The following is a 22,539-nucleotide window of genomic DNA, read 5'->3' on the forward strand; positions in this document are numbered from 1 at the left end:
TTCTCTTACAGTTTTTCCCCATTTTAGATACTCCATAAATATCGGTTGCATGAATGATGGGTTGGTGATGGTTTAAATACCCTTCAATGTCTGTAGACCACCATGACTTAATTCTTTCAAGCACTGATCACTTGAGATTGTAATGGTCTGTTTTCTTTGTCTGAGGGCAGAGATACTTTCTCTTTATTCTCCAGGGCCGAGAGAAAGAATGCCTTCCTGGCAGTCAGGCACACATTTCCTGGTATATAGTAAACATTCAGTAAATGCTTACTGCATGAGCATTCTGCTCTTGATTTGAAAGGAAGAGAGAAATTAAGGGTAAGTATGGACATTTGAAATAAGTAATTCAGGTAACATTAGCTACTTGTGCTTTTTTTTATTCATTTGGCCTTCTAATCAGTGCCACTTTTGTAAAGGGAAATGGACAAGTTTGACTGAATTTTTCTCTTTGCTTCTATAGCAAGGTAGAAAAGTATACATATTTAAGCTCTCCCTGAGTTCCATGAGTCTTATTTATCTCTTACCAGTTTATGTTGCCTGATGGCTTGGAAAAAGAGTTCATTCTCTGCAGCAGTGCATAAAAGGTGTTTTCCTATATAGCTGCTTTTCCTCTAAACAAGCAGTCCTAAATCATGCAGTCAGTGCAATCTAAGCACATTCCTCATTCTTTACTATAGAAATCTTTGTCCTGTCTGGACGATGATGAGATCTTGTTCATTTGCTATGGTTCATTTAGGGATGAGAGGGAGATTTTTTTTTTTCCTTTTAAGATGGAGACTAGTAAACAGTAGGGTTAAAAATAACTAATTGTATTACAGTTCAAAAATTGACTTAAAGTTCTAGAATGATCTTTTCCATTTATAATACTAGGAAATTCATCAATAAAAATACATTAGCAGAAATGACTAAGCAAACTTGTTTGTATAATTTTCTGATATTGAACTGTTACTAAGCCTCTAGTTTTCTTTTTAGTTGCCAGATTGACAACTGAACATAAGAGATTAAAAGGAGGGGCTAGCTAAGGGCAAGAGGAGTTTTTATTGAAATTAATTCTGCTGTATTCAGTGTATATCAGTAAACTTATGATTTTGGCAATAGACAATTTTTCCTTACGGTTTAATGACATTTTATTTACTTACACTTTATTAAAGAATAGGTCATGCAGACCCGTGCAGTTAGCTTTGATGTGGTCTGACTTCAGTAGGGAAAAATTCATTGACGTGATGCTTTTCTCATAGCTGATTAATTGGCTTCTATTAGGTTAAACATTGAGCATACACGACTTAGCCATGTCTTCAAAGTCATTCTGACGGCATTAAGGTAGATGTAGTGGTCTGAAATAGTTAGCCACTAAAGTTATACCTCCTTTTATGCAATTACATGGGAACAGTAAGCACTAGGTAAGACAATTTAAAATGGAACTTAATAAGAAAGGCAGTGCATTTTCTGTTAGATTCCCTTAAGATATGCTAGTATTATGAACAGTGGAGAGGAGAATTGATCTTCCAAATATCTGGGACTCAGGTACTTTTTCCATTTTCCAAATAAGCTGCTATAAAAATTGCTAAAATCAAGCTTCTTCAATATTCTCTTAATTTGAATTATCGAGGGGAAAAAGACAAATCCTAATTGTAGTCCTGTTATTTAATAGAAGCTGTAGTATTGGGAAAGAGAGAGGGAAGGGAACAATTACTCAAGAACCTTTGACTTGGTTTTCCAGTTCTCCTAGTTGTGTACCGAATGACCTGAAGTATTTAGGAACACCCTATACTTTGGATGCAACTTGATTTTCATTTCATTTTTAAAAAATAAACCAAGATTAATTTGATCACCAAATAGTGTTTACTGAATGTGCTACAAAATGCAAAACCTTAGGCTAGGTACTGTAAATTAAAAAGGTAAATTAAACATGATTCTTAACTTTGTAGAACTTAGGGTCCAGTTGATAAATTAAGATGTGAAGACTGATGTGTATGTGAATGTGCAGTAGAAAGTGATTATATTCTGTAGGAGTGAGAAAACTTATACCTTGGAGGCAACTCACTGTCTTTGAATACCAACTGTAACTGTATTGAATATTCTTGGTCAAGCTACTGAACTTTGGCTGTTCTTATTTGTAGATTAGAGAAACTAATGCTTGCCTCATAGAGTTGTTGGGAGAATTAGATACTTAAAGCTGAGAAACTGTTTTAGCTCCAGACTTGTAATATCTAACCGCCTATTCAGAATCTTCGTTTGAATGATTCAAAGCCATTTTAACCTTAAGTCCAAAACCTATCTTGTGCACTCTTTTATCTCCGTGAATGGCACCAACAATCTGTCAAGCAAGAAATCCAAGAGTCACCTCCCACTTAATACAACATTTTCCAGTTGACTCAGAGCTATTGATTTTACACCATAAATTTTGTTTATCATATTAGTCCACTGATCTCCACTGCCACCACCTTAAGTCATCATTTCTCACATGTGCTACTGTAACAGCCTTCTGTCTTTGTAAGTCCTGTTTCCCCACTCAGCCAGAGTAAAAATTTTAAAAACAATATGTATGGGTCACTTTTCTGCTTAAAACTTTTCAATAAATTTCTATTACCCTTAGTCCATAGGTAAAATCTTTTTTTATTTTTTTATTATTATACTTTAAGTTCTACGGTACATGTGCACAATGTGCAGGTTTGTTACATATGTATGCATGTGCCATGTTGGTGTGCTGCACCCATTAACTCGTCATTTACATTAGGCATATCTCCTAATGCTATCCCTCCCCCCTCCCCCTATCCTACAACAGGCCCTGGTGTGTGATGTTCCCCTTCCTGTGTCCAAGTGATCTCATGGTTCAGTTCCCACCTATGAGTGAGAACATGCGGTGTTTGGTTTTCTGTCCTTGCAATAGTTTGCTAAGAATGATGGTTTCCAGCTTCATCCATGTCCCTACAAAGGACATGAACTCATCCTTTTTTATGGCTGCATAGTATTCCATGGCGTGTATGTGCCACATTTTCTTAATCTAGTCTGTCATTGATGGGCATTTGGGTTGGTTCCAAGTCTTTGCTATTGTGAATAGTGCCACAGTAAACATAAGTGTACATGTGTCTTTATAGCAGCATGATTTACAATCCTTTGGGTATATACCCAGTAATGGGATGGCTGGGTCAAATGGTATTTCTAGTTCTGGATCCTTGAGGAATCACCACATTGTCTTCCACAATGGTTGAACTAGTTTACAGTCCCACCAACAGTGTAAAAGTGTTCCTATTTCTCCACATCCTCTCCAGCACCTGTTGTTTCCTGACTTTTTAATAATCGCCATTCTAACTTGTATGAGATGGTATCTCATTGTGGTTTTGATTTGCATTTCTCCGATGGCCAGTGATGATGAGCATTTTTTCATGTGTCTGTTGGCTGCATAAATGTCTTCTTTTGAGAAGTGTCTGTTCATGTCCTTCGCCCACTTTTTGATGGGGTTGTTTGATTTTTTTCTTGTAAATTTGTTTAGGTTCTTTGTAGATTCTGGGTATTAGCCCTTTGTCAGATGGGTAGATTGCAAAAATATTCTCCCATTCTGTAGGTTTCCTGTTCACTCTGATGGTAGTTTCTTTTGCTGTGCAGAAGCTCTTTAGTTTAATTAGATCCCATTTGTCAATGTTGACTTTTGTTGCCATTGGTTTTGGTGTTTTAGACATGAAGTCCTTGCCCATGCCTATGTCCTGAATGGTATTGCCTAGGTTTTCTTCTGGGATTTTTATGGTTTTAGGTCTGACATTTAAGTCTTTAATCCATCTTGAATTAATTTTTGTATAAGGTGTAAGGAAGGGATCCAATTTCAGCTTTCTACATATGGCTAGCCAGTTTTCCCAGCACCATTTATTAAATAGGGAATCCTTTCCCCATTTCTTGTTTTTGTCAGGTTTGTCAAAGATCAGATGGTTGTAGATGTATAGTATTATTTCTGAGGGCTCTGTTCTGTTCCATTGGTCTATATCTCTGTTTTGGTACCAGTACCATGCTGTTTCGGTTACTGTAGCCTTGTAGTATAGCTTGCAGTCAGGTAGTATGATGTCTCCAGCTTTGTTCTTTTGGCTTAGGATTGTCTTGTCAATACGGGCTTTTTTTTGGTTCCATATGAACTTTAAAGTAGTTTTTCCCAGTTCTGTGAAGAAAGTCATTGGTGGCTTGATGGGGATGACATTGAATCTATAAATTACATCCATAGGTAAAATCTTTAATGGCATACTTGTCTCACCCCTGTTCTGCCTTGTTCACTTACATTCTTAAGGCCTAGGATAGTACTTTTTCATAGTAGATGGTTATATATTTAAGGGGTAGACAAAATAAGGAATGTAGGGAAGAATCAAACCAAAAATTGAGAAATGTAGGCTGTGTGTTTTCTTCCTGTTGGGCTACATGTGAATATACATACATTTGCAGAGGTATAAGTGAAATACTATTTCTAAATAAGATAATGTTTATCTTGGTTGGGCATGGTGGCTCACACCTGTAATCTCAGCACTTTAGGAGGCCGAGACTGGTGGATCACTTGAGTCCAGGAGTTTGAGACCAGCCTGGGCATCATGATGAAACCTCGTCTCTACAAAAAATACGAATATTAGCTGGGCCTGATGGCCTACTGCTATAGTCCCAACTACTCGGGAAGCTGAGGTGGGAGGATTGCTCAAGCCCAGGAGGTCAGGTGGAGGTTTCAGTGAGCCGAGATTGCACCACTGCACTCCAGCCTGCGTGACAGAGCAAGACCCTGTCTCCTATCTCAAAAAAATAATAATGATAATATTTATCTTTGACTTCTCTTTTCTGTGTCTTTGCATCCCCTCGTTTTTGTTTTTTGTTTGTTTGTTTTTGAGACAGGATCTTTCTCTGTCACCCACATTGGAGTGCAGTGGCGAGATCATGGCTTACTGCAACCTTGACCTCCCGGGCTCAAGTGATCCTCTCACCTCAGCCTACCGAGTACCTGGGACCACAGTTGTAGTCCGCTACACCCAGCTCATTTTTATGTTATTGGTAGAGAAGAGGTCTCGCTATGTTGCCCAGGGTGGTCTCAGACTCCTGGGCTCAAGTGATCCTCCCAAAATGCTGGGATTATAGGCATGAGCCACCACACTGGGCTCCACATCCCCTTTTTATCACCATCCCTTAACCCCCAATCTCTTAGTACCCTTTTATCTGTCTGAAGTTACAGAGTCATAGTTGAAGAACCCTCTGTTTTATTTTGCCACATAATTAATGAAGGCCAGCCATTTGAAATTCATGTGAATACCTTCCTTATTATAAGCAGATTATTTGGTGTGTATGACAGTAAGGTGAAGCACCTCTTTGGGGGTACTGCAAAAACAGTTAGCTTGTTGTCTTCCCAGTGGAGAATCAGATCTGCTAGTTCATAAATTAGGTCCCAGTTGATGATCCCCAAAGCATCAAGGGTCATTCAGACAAGTACTCGAGAATCTCAAGAGTTTCGTTGGTAATTAGTCTTTTTCTACTCACAGAGGATGCCAGGGCCTTGAGACAGCAGAAGACGACTGGGTGATAAGAATGTACATGGACTAGTAATAGGAGTTGGCTATTCTCCATATGTCAGATGATTTCCAGGGAGAAATTAGGACTCATTTTTTAATGTCATGTCTCCTTGTGAGTTAGCCCTCAGGGTTTAACTCAGGAGCCGGGAGTTAACCACGGCTACTATAATTTTTGTATTTTAAAGAATGAAGATTCCAGCCTGTAAAGATAGGTTTCTGCTTATTAGCTTTCACTAAGGAACTAGGGGATAGTAATTACTTAATACAAATTTACATGCATTTGGTGTTTCTAAGCCCTTTCTGGAAGATCATCTCACTTCATTTTCCCTTCAGTCTGCAAGCACAGTTAAGTTTTATAAGTGATGAACCAAAGCTGGGGAAAAGCCCAACAGAGAGATCACTTTTTAAGCTATAGGAAGAGGGGTTTTAGATCCACAGATGAAGGCTGTCTTACAAGTATAAAATGTTAACCGGAAGAGTGAAGTGTAAAGGTATGCAGAGACTAAAGAGAAAGATACTGTTTCAGTCAGAGGAAAGGCTGAGAATTTAAAAGTTTAGTATATTAAAAGTCATAAATTTCTGGGGATAGTATTCCTGTTGGGTTCATGCTGTTGTTTATACTATTTTGGCCATATTCACACCCACAACTTTATCTACTGTTTTCCTAGTATCTTCATTGCTGTCAGTGCAGGCATAGTAGTCCCAGAAAGTCATCCAATCCTACAACATAGGTGGCCTTGTTTCTTTGGGAAGAAGAAAAATTATAAGAAAACATCTGTTTTTTTGCATGTTTGATGTGTTCGTGTATGTGTGTGGTTACACTTTTAACTGATATTAAGTGAAGATAGATTAATGTCACCCAAGTTTTATAAAATCAAAGAAATAGAAATAATTTTAAAGACTTCTGGTACTTGAATGACTGTTGTTTTCTGGTCATTTAGTACATTTATGGAACCTCAGGAGGTTTGAGTTGAACAGAGGCAAGTTACAGGAGTTTTTTGGGTGGAAGAATTCGTAAGTCAGCATGTGAATCCTTTGATCTCATGTATTTGGAGTGGAGTATCATTAATTGTGTTTGTCACGGTTAAGGAATACAGAATTAATCTCCATCCCAGTCTCTTGCTATTCTTCTGAAAGCCTTTAGCTGCTGACACCGTGGGCATAAGGAGGTGTGTCTTCTGGCTTCTCTCTGGGTATGGTAGCCAAGTTACAGCTTAAATACAGTTTTGGAAAGATGAGCAGTTTGTAAGCAGCAAAAAAATAGTATAGATAACAAATGCATCATCAACAAACAACCCAATCAAAAAATGGACAACGGCTTTGAATAGACTTTTCTCCAGAGCAAATATACAAATGGCCAATAAACATGTGAAAAGATGCTCAACATCATTAATCATTAGGGAAATGCAAATTAAAATCACAGTCAATGAGATACGACTTCATACTCATTAGGAGGGCTGTTACTGGAAAAAAAAAAAGAAGAAGAAAAACCAGAAAATAGGCCAGGCACAGCCTGTTTTGAGAGCACTTTGGGAGGCCGAGGTGCGAGGATCCCTTGAGGGCCAGGAGCTCAAGACCAGCCTGGGCATAAGCAAGACCCCTGTCTCTATAAAAACAAGCAAAAAATAGAAAATAACAAGTGTTAGTAAGGGTATAGAGAAGTTGTAGCCTTTGCCCTGTTCGTGGGAGTGTAAAATGATACAGTTGCTGTATAGGAGTGAGCCACAGTGCCCAGCTTGTTGCAACAATATGCTGGTTCCTCAAAAAATTAAACGTAGACTTACTACATGGTTCAGCAATTCCACTTCTGGATATATACCTAAAAGATTTGAAAGCAAGGTCTCAGACAGATGTTTGTACACCTATGTCCATAGCAGCATTATTTACAATAGCCAAGCTGTGGAAGCAACCCAAGTGTCCATCAGCAGATAAATGGATAAGCAAAATGTAGTGTGTGTGTGTGTGTGTGTGTGTGTGTGTGTGTGTATACGTAAGACAAATATATATATACATATATACATATATATACAGTGCAATATCATTCAACCTTTAAAAGGATTTGAATTCTAACACATGCTACAACATGGATCAACCTTGAAGACATTATGCTAAATTAAATAAACGAAACAAAAGACAAATGTCTGATTCCACTTGTATGAGGTTCCTAGAATAGCCAACTCAGACAGAAAATAGAATAGTGGTTGCGAAGAGTTAGAGGGAGGGAAAATTAGTGTTTAGTGGATACGTAGTTTTAATTTGGGATAGTAAAAATTTATAGAAATGGATGATCTGGTGATAATTGCACAAGAATGTGAATATACTTAATGCAACTGAACTTTATGTTTAAATGTAGATAAAATGGTAGTTATTTTTTTTAGTTAGGGTCTGTCTCCTGTCACCTAGGCTGCAGTGCAGTAGTACAATCACAGCTCACTATAGCCTCAACTTCCTGGGCTCCGGTGATTCTCCCACCTCAGCCCCCCAAGTAGCTGGGACTACAGGCATACACCACCACACCTGGCTAATTTTTTGTATTTTCAGTAGAGACGGGGTTTTGCCATGTTGCCCAGACTGGGTGTGAACTCCTGGGTTCAAGGGATCCACCCTCTTCAGCCTCCCATAGTGAGCTACTGTGCCTGGCCATAAAGTTTATGTTACGTATATTTTACCACAATTTAAAAAAGTGTTTCAACAAGCTGGGCATGGTGCCTCACTCCTATAATCACAGCACTTTGGGAGACTGCATGGGAGCATCACTTGAACCCAGGAGTTTGAGACCAGCCTGAGCAACATAGGGAGACCCCATCTTTACAGAAAAAAAATTTTTTTAATTAGCCAGGTGTGGTAACCCACACCTGTGGTCCCAACTACTTGGGAGGCGGAGGTGGGAGGATTGCTTGAGCCTGGGAGGTCAAGGCTGCGGTGAGCTGTGATCAGACCACTGTACTCTAGCCTGGCCTACAGAGTGACACCTTGTTTCAAACAAAAAAGTTTCAGCAAAAAGTAAGTAGAAATCGTACAAAGGGCATCTCTAGTCCCTTTACACACATTTACCTATTGTAATATTTTACCCAACTTGTTTTATTATTTTTGTGTGTGCAGTCATGTGTGCTCTATATATACACATGTAGACATGTGGGTACACTTTTTTTCTAAATCATTTTAGGGTAGATTATATGCATCATGGCTGTTTACTTCTAATTCAGGAAAATTTCTTAAGAATAGACATATTCTTGCCAGGCGCGGTGGCTGAAGCCTGTAATCCCAGCACTTTGGGAGGCCGAGACGGGCGGATCACGAGGTCAGGAGATCGAGACCATCCTGGCTAACACGGTGAAACCCCGTCTCTACTAAAAATACAAAAACTAGCCGGGCGAGGTGGCAGGCACCTGTAGTCCCAGCTACTCGGGAGGCTGAGGCAGGAGAATGGCGTAAACTCGGGAGGTGGAATTTGCAGTGAGCTGAGATCCAGCCACTGCACTCCAGCCTGGGCGACAGAGCGAGACTCCGTCTCAAAAAAACCAGAATAGACATATTCTTGAGCTGCGCACGGTGGCTCACGTCTGTAATCTTAGCACTTTGGGAGGCTGAGGCAGGTGGATCACCTGAGGTCGGGAGTTTGAGACAAGCCTAGCCAACATGGAGAAACCCCGTCTCTACGAAAAATACAAAATTAGCCGGGCGTGGTGACGCATGCCTGTAATCCCAGCTACTCGGGAGGCTGAGGCAGGAGAATCACATGAACCCAGGAGGCCCCAGAGGTTGCAGTGAGCCGAGATCACACCATTGCACTCCAGCGTGAGCAACAAGAGGGAAACTCCATCTCAAAAAAGAAGAATAGATATATTCTCTTAACTGTTGTGATTATGTACCAACTTCACAAATTTACATTGATACAATAATTTAATACCCTCTGAATTCCAGTTCTGTCAATATTGTTTTTTATAGCATCCCCACCTCCACCTCCTGCAGTATGGAATACAGTCTAGAATAGAGTGTTGCATTTATGCAGTGTCTCTTTAGCCTCCATTTGTCTTTTATGATATGGACATGTTTTAGGATGTTTCGCCTTTTTAAATAGACACTTCCTCTTTTTCTGAATTGAAGTTATGGCTGGGTGCGGTGGCTCACACCTGTGATCTCAGCACTTTGGGAGGCTGAGGTGGGAGGATTGCTTGAGCCTAGGAGTTCAAAACCAGCCTGCGCAACATGGTGAAACACCGTCTCTACTGAAAATACAAAAAATTAGCTGAGGGTGGTGGCACATGCCTGCAGTCCCAGCTACCTGGGAGGCTGAGGTGAAAGAATCACCCAAACCTAGGAAGTTGAGGCTTCAGTCAGCCATGATCACACCACTACACCCCAGCCCGGGCAGTGGAATAAGACCCTGTCTTAAAATACGTACATACATACATACACACATACAAATTGAAGTTATGCTGTCTCAGTCAGGAAACTGCATAGGTGTTGTATCCTTCTCACGTTATCACATTTGGAAACTCAATACAATTTCATCTAAGTGCATAATGAGGGGAATCAGCAAATGCTGTAGGAGATAGGAAAGACATCATTGGAAAGGAACCTGATTTGATAGCATATTTCTAACATTTTACTTATTTTCCATCAGTATCAAATTTTGCATAGTTCAGCTAATCTGTATTACTGTTTTATGCCAGTTTTTAAGCTCCTGTATTAAATATAAAGATAATATTACTGATTTCTGTTTTTAAATTTAATGAAATCAAGTGTGTCTTTCAAATGGTGATCAAGGTTCTACTGATTATTACCATAAGTTTCCCCCAAAAGATTTGGATTGCTATAAGATGACATGGAACTTTGACATATGAGAACAAGTCTTTATTCTCTTCCTGGTTTCATCAAATATGAGTCAGACTGACAAGTTGTACTCTTGGCTTTGCCGCCATTCTAGAACCTTTTAGCTCCCCTACTTAAGTTACAGAAAGCTGCTGAAAGGAAAGTACTTTTCTTGCCAATACCTTTTGTAGAATATATAAATAGTGGTAATGCTGATGTATCTATCCTCAATGCCATTTTTCCCTTCCAGGCTGTCTTACAAAAATTATTCACATTTTGCATGCATAAGTAACAGGATATTTGGCAAAATATGATTAAAGCAAATATCAGTTTACTGTATTTCTTGGTATTTTTCTTCTCATAGGAAGCACTGGTTAACACAGTTGAGCTATATTTATTGCTATAGGTAGGAGAGCCAGAGGTATATTTCAAGCCATTATTATTTGTAAGATTGTTTCCTTCCCATGTACCTTCTGCAAATGATTCCTTGGACTTTGTGCATTTTGTTTCTGCAGTTTGAAGAAAACAGGTCTGAAACAAGGTCTTACCCCCAGCTGCCTCTGAACACAGTGACTGCCAGATCTCCAAACATCAAGTCCAGCTTTGTCCGCCAACCTGTCTGACATGTCGGGACCCGTGCCAAGCAGGGCCAGAGTTTACACAGATGTTAATACACACAGACCTCGAGAATACTGGGATTACGAGTCACATGTGGTGGAATGGGGGTAATTGTTTTTGTTGACTTCATTATACTCACTCAAGGGGCTGAATCTTGTGGATCTGTTGAGTAGTTTTTGTCAGAAAACCTCCATGACTCTGTATGTGTATACCTTAAGATCAAAGCCCAGTTTGTGTTTTCTTCTTTTGAGCTGAAAATTTGGTTTTGCAGTGAAGAAGCAGAGTTGCTTTGGCAAGTGAACAATTTTAATGGGCTTGCCATTTAAAAATCATTTTAGTTTCTTATCCTTTTCTCTGATTTATATGCAGTCATGCACCACATAACAACGTTTGAATTAATGACAGACCACATGTAGGACAGTACCATAAGATCATAAGAGAACTGAAAAATTTCTGTGGCCTAATGATGTCGTCGTAACATCAACAATGCATTCATTACCTTTTCTATGTTTAGATACACAAATACCATTGTGTTACAATTGCCTTTTTATTACGGTACACGTTTGTATCCTAGGAGCCATAGGCTATACCCTAGGTATGTAGTATGCCATACCATGTAGGTTTGTGTAAACACTCTGATGTTTAACACATTTCTCAGAATGTCATTAAATAACTCATGACAGTATTCTGTACAGGCACCTGGCAATAAAAAGTTACCTATCAGCTTGCTTATCAAGCTAAGGGCATTGCAGATCAGTGAGAGTCGATACTTGAGAGACTTTGAAAACACCAAAATCTTACATAAAGTATTTTGAGGTAGAGAATGTTGTTTCATGTTGATACAGGAGGATGAAACAGTTCTCCAAAAAGGTAACTTCTTTCTGATGAGAAGCGGAATTAAATTCTTAAACATTTGCCCTTATCCTGAGACTAGGCATGTCTTAACATGGAATTCAGCCCAAATTCTATCTTGAACAGTTGTAGTCTGCCTGAGCAGCTGTGTTTGCCCTCCTAATTCTCTGTGCAGACTCATTTGGATGTTTGCATTTCCTGTCCCAATGTGGTAGACATTTAATTGGTCAGATCATACTTGTGTGATAAAAGGATTTTGATATTCAAGTGCAAAAGAAAGCAATTAGAAAACCAAAGCTGCAGCTCCTGTATGCTGTATTTTATATCTGACTGCGTGTGATTTCCATAACCTGTAAGTGGTAAGTGGACGCTTCCCTAAATTGTCATAGGGTGTATGTTTAATCTTGAGTATGTCATGATTTTTGTGTGTGTGTGTGTGGAGATGAGTCTTGCTCTGTCGCCCTGGCTGCAGTGCAGTGGCGTGATCTCGGCTCTCTGCGACCTCTGCCTCCTGGGTTCATGCGATTCTCCCACCTCAGCCTCCGGAGTAGCTGGGATAACAGGCATCTGCCGCCCCACCCAGCTAACTTGAGTATGCCATGATTCTTAACAGTAAATACATTGCTTCTGAATACAGAGACACTGTATGCTGTAAAGACACCATTAAGTGCCAGTGTGGTTTACTACCAATAAATGTTACTACTGATAATCTAACAGTTTTCCGTTTATGTCACAGGCTTTGGACTCTAGGTAACACTGTTTACTATAGGAATTTCAACTGCTATCTTCAAATTGAGTGCTTTGCACTTGGTTCTGCTTAAATGGCACTAAAGAGCCCTTTGGGGCTTTTGACATGGTACTGTTTGTTTGCTCGCATTTGTTTTGTATACCCTCCCATAGGAAGAGAACTCAAGACAGAAAGAAGTAGGAGCTTTCTTCCCCTAGACCTACCATGATTATAATGTTGTCCATTGTTTTTAGTACGTTTTGTCTTTTCATTCACTTTCTTTTTAGCTACTTGAGGAAAATGAATGGTTGATATGGTTGATTTGGTTCGTTTTGGATACTTAGTAGCTCCAGCAGGAGTAGATAGACTTTAGGCCTTAATGGAACTGTGTTTGTCATTCTTCAGAGCACAGCCCTCTACATTGGAAGCAGGCAGGGGCAGGAGGAAAATGTTGGCATTTCCCTTATTCTACCTCTGTTTATTACCTCTGATGTTGCTTATTGGTCACAGAATATAGGTATATGTAGAGGAGAGGACCACTGACTATAGTTTACAATCTACAGTGTGCTCTGTGAACTTTACTACACATGGACTATCCCCAGAGCTTGCCCTGGAGGGCAAATAGATTAAGCCTATACATTTTAAAGCCATTTACCTTCAAAGAGGCCTGTTAAAAATCAGCTGCTGCCAAAGTTGGCTAGATTGAAACAGTCTTGCAAAATGTTTTGAGTTCCTGCTAAGTGCCAACACTGGACCAAGCCCTAAGGGACAAGAATATATAAAAATTATTCTCTTGGGGAAAACTGTCTCTTGTTGGAGACAAACATATTTAGAACAAACGTTAATACAAGCTAGCTCCATGTCATATGCCAGTAAAGATGTAAACAGTTTGGGATTTGAAAGAATAATTGAAAGGTGTAAGTTTTCCTAATTCTGGGATTTGGAACACACGTATTTTTAAGTGGCCTAATTAAAAAAAATACAATGAAACCAATTTGGGAATTATTTGAAATACCTCTTATTTCTTTTACACCTGCTGGCAGTAGATTCCTGTAAGTTGAATTGATGCTTGATAATTTGACCGTTTATAAGTCATTTTGTTTGTGTCCACAGAAATCAAGATGACTACCAGCTGGTTCGAAAATTAGGCCGAGGTAAATACAGTGAAGTATTTGAAGCCATCAACATCACAAATAATGAAAAAGTTGTTGTTAAAATTCTCAAGGTGAGTACAAGAGATAATTTCAGAGGTATTTGGAATATAGGTTTTTAAAAATAGTTGTGAAGGCTTTTTTAAAACAGCATTTAAAAAGTTTTTGGTGCCAAAGCAAATAAATAAAATTTTCTTGTATAGTATGAACTCAATTGAAAAAGTTCTGCTTATTTGACAGATCAGGAAACTGAAGCAAAAGAAGTGATTTGAGTTGACTCATATTGCTAGGTTGTGGCAGAGTAAGGGAGCAAAGGTACAGTCTCTTCTCTCCCAGTTCTTGCCTAATACTTATTTCCTATACTTTTCATTATATAATGAGGCTTTTATTTTCAATAAATAAATAATTGCCTCTACTTTGTAAGGATGAGGAGTCACAGGACTTAAGGGGGACAGACAGATGATATCAGTGCAGCTAGTCTGGTGTAATTGCCCATGCTTAGATGATGTGAGTGATAGGGACTAAAACTGGGAAACACATGCCTCTTCAAAAGGAGTTAGCTGCTTCTCAGCTGAAGCTGATGATTGCCCTGCAGTAATGCAAGTCCATTGTTGCTTCATACTCTGTTTTCCAAAGAAAAGCCAGAAATTTATATTTGTATATGAATTCTCCTGACTTTTAAGTGTTGGCTCAAGATTTAAAAAAATAATGCATAAGCCAGATTTGGCCTCTGGGCTACCAGTATACAACTTTTAATTTAGTTATAACATGCTGTGCACTGTCTTATATTGGGAACTTAGCATATAGTTCCTTACCACAGGAACTTTTTCATATTTGACACTGAAAAGTAGAAGTTTCCAAACTTTCTCAATTTATAACACTTATATTATCTCAGTAATTTTTCATGGTACTCCTAAGTCAAGAAATACCTCATCTCTGTATTAAGTAGCAAGGTCCAAATAGCTAAGTAAGTTTTATTTTTTTTTGTTTTTGTTTTTGTTTTTGTTTTGAGACAGAGTCTCGCTCTGTCGCCCAGGCTGGAGTGCAGCGGCGAGATCTCGGCTCACTGCAACCTCCGCCTCCTGTGTTCAAGCAGTTCTCCTGCCTCAGCCTCCCGAGTAGTTGGGACTACAGGTGCACGCCAGCATGCCCGGCTAATTTTTGTATTTTTAGTAGAGATGGGGTTTCACCATATTGGTCAGGCTGGTCTCAAACTCCTGACCTCAGGTGATCCGCCTGCCTCGGCCTCTCAATGTGCCAGGATTACAGGCATGAGCCACTGCACCTGGCCACTAAGTATTTCTGTTTTAACAACTTGGTAGCCATTTAAAAAGTTATTCACATAAATAAAAAGAAAAATAATAGTTTTATTCTTAGTAACTGTAATCGGATTGGACACCACCACCCTCATATCCTGTCGCTGATTTTTGTGCAGTACTTGCTTTTTATCACAGCAACTACTGCAAACCCAGCTTCACAAAAAATATGCGCCCTCACAAGGAGTATAATACAATCTAATGTTGAAACTACGAACTACCTCAAGCTGGTAGTGCACCCAGTGTCTGGCAGATGCAATGATTGTTTGATGTGTTTTCCTCAAAAAAGTAAAGGATTCCACAGTACTTCTGTGCATTGCTGGAGTGCCTCACATGCCATTTGAGAACCAAAGAGTTTAAGTATTTATATCTATCTTGAAATATGTAGAAAGAGAACTAGGTTGGAAATCAAAACATTTGGGTGACTAGCCACAGTAGTCCTTTTAACCTAGGACATGTTTGTCCATCTATTAAAAGAATGTTGGCTCAGTGTAGTGGCATGTGCCTTTAGTCGCAGCTACTTGAGGGGCTAAAGTGGGAGGATCACTTGAGCCTGGAAGTTGAAGGTTGCACTGATCTGTGATGAAACCCACTGCACTCCAGCCTGGGCAATGGGAGTGAGATCCTGTCTCGAAAAACAGAAAGGATTAAATACAAAATTGTGTGCGTATGTATATACCTTGGAGACTGGAGTTCTTTATGATTATATGGTGATATTCATATGGAAAGGTATATGATAGAATGAGGTGATACATTATTATTTAGAGCCACATGAAAAGCATGAATAGTGGGTCTACAGTTCAGAAGAGGGTAGTAGTCAGGAAAAGCTCCGTGGAGCTGTCTTCAGGCTAAATGGGAGGAGGATTTGGATAGATGTTGGGTGGAAATGGTGAAGGGAAGCAGGCTGTAGAGTGCACCAAGATAAGAAAGGAGGAAGAGAGAAAAGTGAGAGAAATATTTCATGTGAAAGATATAACGTTATGTGACCATATATAGGAGTTAAACTTGGAAAGAGAGATTAAGTTGGTGAAGGCTTGGAAAAAAATCTCTGCATTTCCTTGCAGTCTTAAAATTATGACTGTCTCCTGTAGATAATTGTGAGCCCTTGATAGTTTTGAATGAAGGGTAATTTAGAAAGATTTTTTTCAGCTCAGTTTTTCTAACTGTATTGTATATTTTACTATAACTGTGGGTAGGTGGTGTAAGTATAGATGAAGTTCCTTCGTAAACCATATTTAAAATTTTTAATCTCCCCCCTTTATTTAATAAGAAAAAGTTGCATTGATCACATTAAATTAGGGCCTGAGTCAGCTGCCAGGTCTGTCACAAACCAGCCTTTTAAGTTTATAGATTCGAAGGATGCTGTAGAATAGTTTTGTCAACCAGAAGCTTTTTTTTCCACTAAAAAATCCAGCAATTGGGTTAATGAAAAACAGGAGGTAAGTTGTTGGGTTAGTCTCTGCATGATAGAAAGATCTCCTAGCAGGAAGAGAAAACTTCTATTATCTTGTTTCTTTTTTTTTTTTTTTTTTTTGAGGTGGAGTCTCGCTCTGTCGCCCAGACTGGAGTGCAGTGGCGTAATCTCGGCTCACTGCAAGCTCCGCCTCCCGGGTTCACGCCATTCTCCTGCCTCAGCCTCCGCAGTAGCTGGGACTACAGGCGCCCGCCACCTCGCCCGGCTAGTTTTTTGTATTTTTAGTAGAGACGGGGTTTCACCATGCTAGCCAGGATGGTCTCGATCTCCTGACCTCGTGATCCGCCCGTCTCGGCCTCCCAAAGTGCTGGGATTACAGGCTTGAGCCACCGCGCCCGGCATATCTTGTTTCTTAGGTAGATACTGTATTGGGTAAGAGGTCGTGGGTTGAATTCAATGTGGACTACATGGAAGTCATTAGTAAAATAGCTTCTATTTATTGGGTACCCCCTTGCATTGGACCTGTTCTAACTGTGGTATGTAAATCACTGACGGGGAAGTATAGCCCCTTTCAGCAATGAGAAACATTTAAATGCTTTTCTGAACACTGCACAACCAGAAAGCCAGGTTTTGAGAACTGTCAGTGTTTCCAAAATCTGCTTGCTTTCTGCTACCAGGTGCTTGAGGCTTAAGACAAAGTTAAAAGAATTTATAGTATATTATTTAGTAGTTTCTGGACCTGGATCATCAGCCTGGAAAGTATCTAAAAATAAATACTCCGTTTCCCTCTCAAGATTCTGATTTAGTAAATCTTGGTGGGTTCTGTGAGTCTGTATGTCAAAAAAATCCAGATGATTGTTGGTCATCAAACTTTAGTAACTACCAATCTTGTAAATGAAGAGATGAGATGTATTTAACTTCTAAGAGTTCTATGGAGGGCATCGAGTCTGAGGTGACCAACACTCTTGGAAAAGACCTGCACAGTCCACAGTACAGCAGGCACACAGGCCTCATGAGGCTGTTAAGCACTTGAAATGTGGCTGGGCTGAATTGAGATATGCTGTAAGGGTAAAATATATTAGATTTCAAAGGTTTAATACAGAAAAAAGAAGGTAAAATAGATTAGTAATTTTTTACATTGATTTATATGTTAAAATAAGATTTTAGATTAATAAAATACATTAATTTTGTCCTTTTTTAAATTTCTTGATATGGCTACACAAGAAACATTTAAAATTACACATGTGGTTTGCATTGTATTTCCTTTGGTCCAGGACTGTTTTAGACTATTCAGGAGAAGGCTTTATAAGCCCAGACACGGTGGCTCATGCCTATAATCCCAGCACTTTAAAAGGCCAAGGCAGGTGGATCATGAGGTCAGGAGTTCGAGATCAGCCTGGCCAACATGGTGAAACCCATCTCTACTAAAAATACAAAAATTAGCCAGGTGTGGTGGCGTGTGCCTGTAATCCCAGCTACTCCAGAGGCTGAGGCAGGAGAATTCCTTGAACCTGGGAGGTTGAAGTTGCAGTGAGCTGAGATCGTGCCACTGCACTCCAGCCTGGGCGACAGAGCAAGACTCTGTCTCAAAAAAAAAAAAAGAAAAGAAAAGGAGGAGGCTTTATAAAGGAGGTACACTTGGACCAAGGCGCTCCTCAGAAAAAAAATGGAAAGGATTCCATACTAGAACAGATGTGGAAAGGATGGGTGAGGACAAAGGAATGTTTAAGATACACTCTGCAGAGTACTCTTTTTAGAATGGAGGGATTCATTTATAAGAGTATTGGCACTTTGGGAGGCCGAGGCAGGCAGATCACAAGGTCAGGAGATCGAGACCATCCTGCCTTACATGGTGAAACGCCGTCTCTACTAAAAGTACAAAAATTAGCTGGGCATGGTGATAGGTGCCTGTAGTCCCAGCTACTCAGGAGGCTGAGGCAGGAGAATGGCATGAACCCGGGAGGTGGAGCTTGCAGTGAGCCGAGATCGCGCTACTGCACTCCAGCCTGGGCCTCTGAGCGAGACTCCATTTCAAAAAAAAAAAGAATATTGGCGATCAGGCTAGACAGTTATTATTATGTTATGTTCCAGCCATATTCCAAAGTCTTTCAAATACCTCATTTGATTCTTGGAACAATCTTATGAGATGGGTACTCTTGTTATTCATTTTACACTTAACGAAAGGCTTAGAGAGGTTATGTGGTTTGCCATTACAATGAAAGGCTTAGAGAGGTTATGTAGTTTGCCATTACAGCTAGCAGGTAGTAAAGGTAGGTTTCACATTGGGCATTATGACTCCAAGACCCACACTTTACCCTCAGGGTTATGCTACATAAAGATGTTTGGCGCCGGGCGCGGTGGCTCAAGCCTGTAATCCCAATCCCAGCACTTTGGGAGGCCGAGACGGGCGGATCACGAGGTCAGAAGATCGAGACCATCCTGGCTAACACTGTGAAACCCCGTCTCTACTAAAAAATACAAAAAACTAGCCGGGCAAGGTGGTGGGCGCCTGTAGTCCCAGCTACTCGGGAGGCTGAGGCAGGAGAATGGCGTGAACCCGGGAGGCGGAGCTTGCAGTGAGCTGAGATCCGGCCACTGCACTCCAGCCTGGGCGATAGAGTGAGACTCCGTCTCAAAAAAAAAAAAAAATGTTTTGACCATCCTTGTTGTTGTTGGCCCTGATTAGAGGAAGAAATGGAAAGGGCCCATGTTTCATCCTAATTGATAAAAAGCTTTTCAAGATATACTTTAGTATTACTAACCATTTAAATTGCTACTTTGTAAGGTTTTAAGACATTAACATGTTTAACATGTTTTAAAACATGAACATCAAGACTGATGATTGAAATGCTAATTCTGCAGAAGTCTGGTCTTTGGAATAGAAATCTTTTTTTCTTTCAATTCAACATTTGTAAGTACCTGCAGAATACCTGGCACAGTGCTAGGAGAAGGATTCAGAGATGAATGTGACATTTTCTTCCTTCAAGGTGCTCATAAGTAAGCCATTTATATATTACACTACATGTTGAAATACTCTGAAAAAGAGTGTGGTTTTTTTTTTGCTGATGTACTTTTCCCCTTTCAGCCAGTAAAAAAGAAGAAAATTAAGCGTGAAATAAAGATTTTGGAGAATTTGAGAGGAGGTCCCAACATCATCACACTGGCAGACATTGTAAAAGACCCTGTGGTGAGTATAGTAGGTGTTAGCAAGGCCCACCAGGGCTGAGATGGTGTTTGACCTGGAGCACAACTGGCCTCTTTTTGTTCCCTCCCCAAACCCTCATCATTAAGTCCTGCTTTGAAAGTGCTTAATCAGATATACCATTTAACTAGCTTGGGTCTTTCTTTCAAAGAGACCTCCACCCACAGACTATTTCTTATTCTTCTAGGCTAAGAGACTGATAGCACTGGAAACTGAAATGTGTTAATCCATTTTGCAAACTCAGGTCCGATGCCGATGGGCGATGGGCGCATTGTCGGGCTGCCTAGAGCCTGGTGAGACTTCAGCTCCATGTCTTCTGTTTGAAATCCATCCCAAAAATGACCTAAGTGTGGTGATAATCAGAGCGGGGAGGGCTTGTAGCAATAGAGGGTTTCTTACTACTGAGGCGAGGACTGCCAAATTCACCATGCAGCATCCGCAAACATTGTCCCCACTAAAGCTGTCAGGGCTGTTGCTAATGTGTGTTTTTGTTTTTGTTCTTTTCCCCTAGTCACGAACCCCCGCCTTGGTTTTTGAACACGTAAACAACACAGACTTCAAGGTATAATATATAACCAACTGTTTCGGGCTAGTGGGTTTTAGACCACATAGCCTTTGGGGATGATGCTGTTAGAAGAGCTTGCTTCGAATTTGTTTTTAAAAAGATTTTCATCCTTACAGTGCAAATTTTAAGATAGAAGAACTCCTATACAAGCAGTGCCCACTTTCTGCATCTTGATATTTTGCCCATTTGTTAAATGTTCTTTTTAATGACCAATACATTTACTTCTTACTACTTAGTTGACAGTTTCTGCTGATGTTCAGCCTAATGAAGGCAGCAACACATGTTCACTTAGGATCTGGCCTTATGGCATTCGCTTTAAACAGTAGTGTTCAGGAAGAAATATGTTGTGTATATAAAAGTAGGGACTGCTTATTTCTTAGGATTCGTCAGGAACTGTGGGCGATAGATCTTAAAAGGCAGGAATCGAGGAAGGGTAATGTCAAATTCTGCCATAGCACAAACCTCTATAAGAGATATCTCAGAATTCCAATCTATCCGGTGGCCTACTTGCTTCATACAGTTTCAATTTTACAGAAGAATGTAGCTACTCTTTTGGAGTAAAAGTTGTAAAGGATCTTTGATTTGCCTTTCCACCACTCCAGTATACAGAATGTTATATATTAATAAATTAGTGAATTCTTTTGCAGAGATAGGGGAAAAAAGAGGAGCTGTTTTAGAGTCAGAATGATAATATGAAGAAAAACTTTGTCAGAAGACATTGCTAACCATTTAAAGAGATGTACATGTGGCTGGGCATGGTGGCTTACACCTGTAGTCCTAGCTATTGGGGAAGCTGAAGTAGGAGGATCTCTTGAGCCCAGGAGTTTGAGGTTGCTGTGAGTTATGATCGCAGCACAGCACTCCAGCCTGGGCAACAGAGTGAGACCCTGTCTCAAAAAAAAAAAAGACATGTCCATGTAAAAAACATTCTGCAACTCTTTGGAAACTGGAAAGGATACGTAACAGTTGTTCACAGAGTTTATTTTCCTATTGGAACAAGAATAGTTTTGTTAAATTGACTTAACAGGTTTGGCATCATGCCATCTGCATACCCACTGGTGATCTGCAGAGCTAACTATATAAGCCAAAAATGAGTTAGTTCCCTAGTAAGGAGGCAGTATATTTGCCAAAATGTCTTTTTTGAGAAGGTCTGAAGATAAAAGCAAACTAAATTATAGGTGTGTATCAGTGCATATTAACGTATCTAGATCGGTATGTTTCTAACAGTGGATTATAGCTTCTGCAATGTATGTTTAAGTAATTCTTCACTTTTAAGAGTTGAAGACCCAGAGTATCTCTTTAAAATTAATGTAATGTTGGAGAAATAGAGAGCAGTGAATGGACAGATCTTGGAACAACGGTAAATGAGCCAAGTCTTGGTTTGAATTACTGTGGGTGAGGGTGAAAAATGCCTTTCTGTCAGCATTATTTCATGGCTCAAACATTTGTCTTTAACAGCAATTGTACCAGACGTTAACAGACTATGATATTCGATTTTACATGTATGAGATTCTGAAGGTAAGTGAACCTTGGATACTAAATATTTTTTAAATTGGTCTTCTCTTTGTTAAATAGTAAATTGATAGTAGAAAAGCCAGCAAATTAACTTTGTAAAGTATGTTGAAAGAAGGGACCTCTATATAAGTTTTTAATAAGTTAATAGTATACCTGTAATCCCAGCACTTAGAAAGGCTGAGGCAGGAGGATTGCTTGAGGCCAGGAGATCAAAAGACCAGCCTGGGTGACATAGTGAGACCCTCATCTCTTCAAAAAAAAAAAATTTTTTTTTTTTTTTATTATACTTTAAGTTCCAGGGTACATGTTCATAATGTTCAGGTTTGTTACATATGTATACTTGTGCCATGTTGGTGTGCTGCACCCATCAACTCGTCAGCACCCATCAACTCGTCAAAAAAAAAAATTTTTTTTTTAATTACCTGGGCATGGTGGTGTGCACCTGTAAGTCCCAGCTACTTGGGAGGCCAAGGCAGGAGGATTGCTTGAGGCCAGCAGATCAAGACCAGCCTGGGCAACATAGTGAGACCTTGTCTCTACAGAAAAATTAAAAATTAGCTGGGCATGGTGGCTCATGCTTGTAATTCCAGCTACTCGGGAGGCTGTGACAGGAGGATCTCAGGAATTTGAGGCAGCAGTGAGCTATGAGTATTGCACAGGCTGGAGTACAGTGGCACAGAGTGAGACTCTGTCTCTAAATACATAAATAAATAAAAATTAATAATAGGATCAGAACCCTTGTGCCAAGGGTTATGGAATGGGGTCTAGTAGGAGTATAATTTAGAACAATTTGAAAAAGGGTGTTTGTAAAATAGCTTAGAGTGACCCCTTAACAA

The 22,539-nt window shown here is 39.8% G+C and overlaps 1 protein-coding gene across 4 annotated transcripts in view; it reads left to right on the plus strand.

The window, feature by feature from the left end:
* CSNK2A1 (casein kinase 2 alpha 1) overlaps positions 1-22,539 on the plus strand; it is a 79,739-nt gene that overhangs the window by 38,909 nt on the left and 18,291 nt on the right. For 3 of the 4 annotated variants that reach the window (XM_033185978.1, XM_033185976.1, XM_033185977.1), the window contains 5 exons: positions 10,859-11,068; positions 13,654-13,765; positions 19,507-19,608; positions 20,135-20,185; positions 21,647-21,706. In XM_033185978.1, coding sequence (XP_033041869.1) covers positions 10,968-11,068; positions 13,654-13,765; positions 19,507-19,608; positions 20,135-20,185; positions 21,647-21,706 — 426 coding nt within the window. In that variant the 5' untranslated portion in view covers positions 10,859-10,967. The remainder of the gene's footprint in view (positions 1-10,858; positions 11,069-13,653; positions 13,766-19,506; positions 19,609-20,134; positions 20,186-21,646; positions 21,707-22,539) is intronic. The other variant, XM_033185979.1, reaches the window with a different exon arrangement.

Source organism: Trachypithecus francoisi, unplaced genomic scaffold (genome assembly GCF_009764315.1).
Source record: "Trachypithecus francoisi isolate TF-2019V2 unplaced genomic scaffold, Tfra_2.0 Lachesis_group21, whole genome shotgun sequence".
Classification (NCBI taxonomy): Eukaryota; Metazoa; Chordata; class Mammalia; order Primates; family Cercopithecidae; genus Trachypithecus; species Trachypithecus francoisi.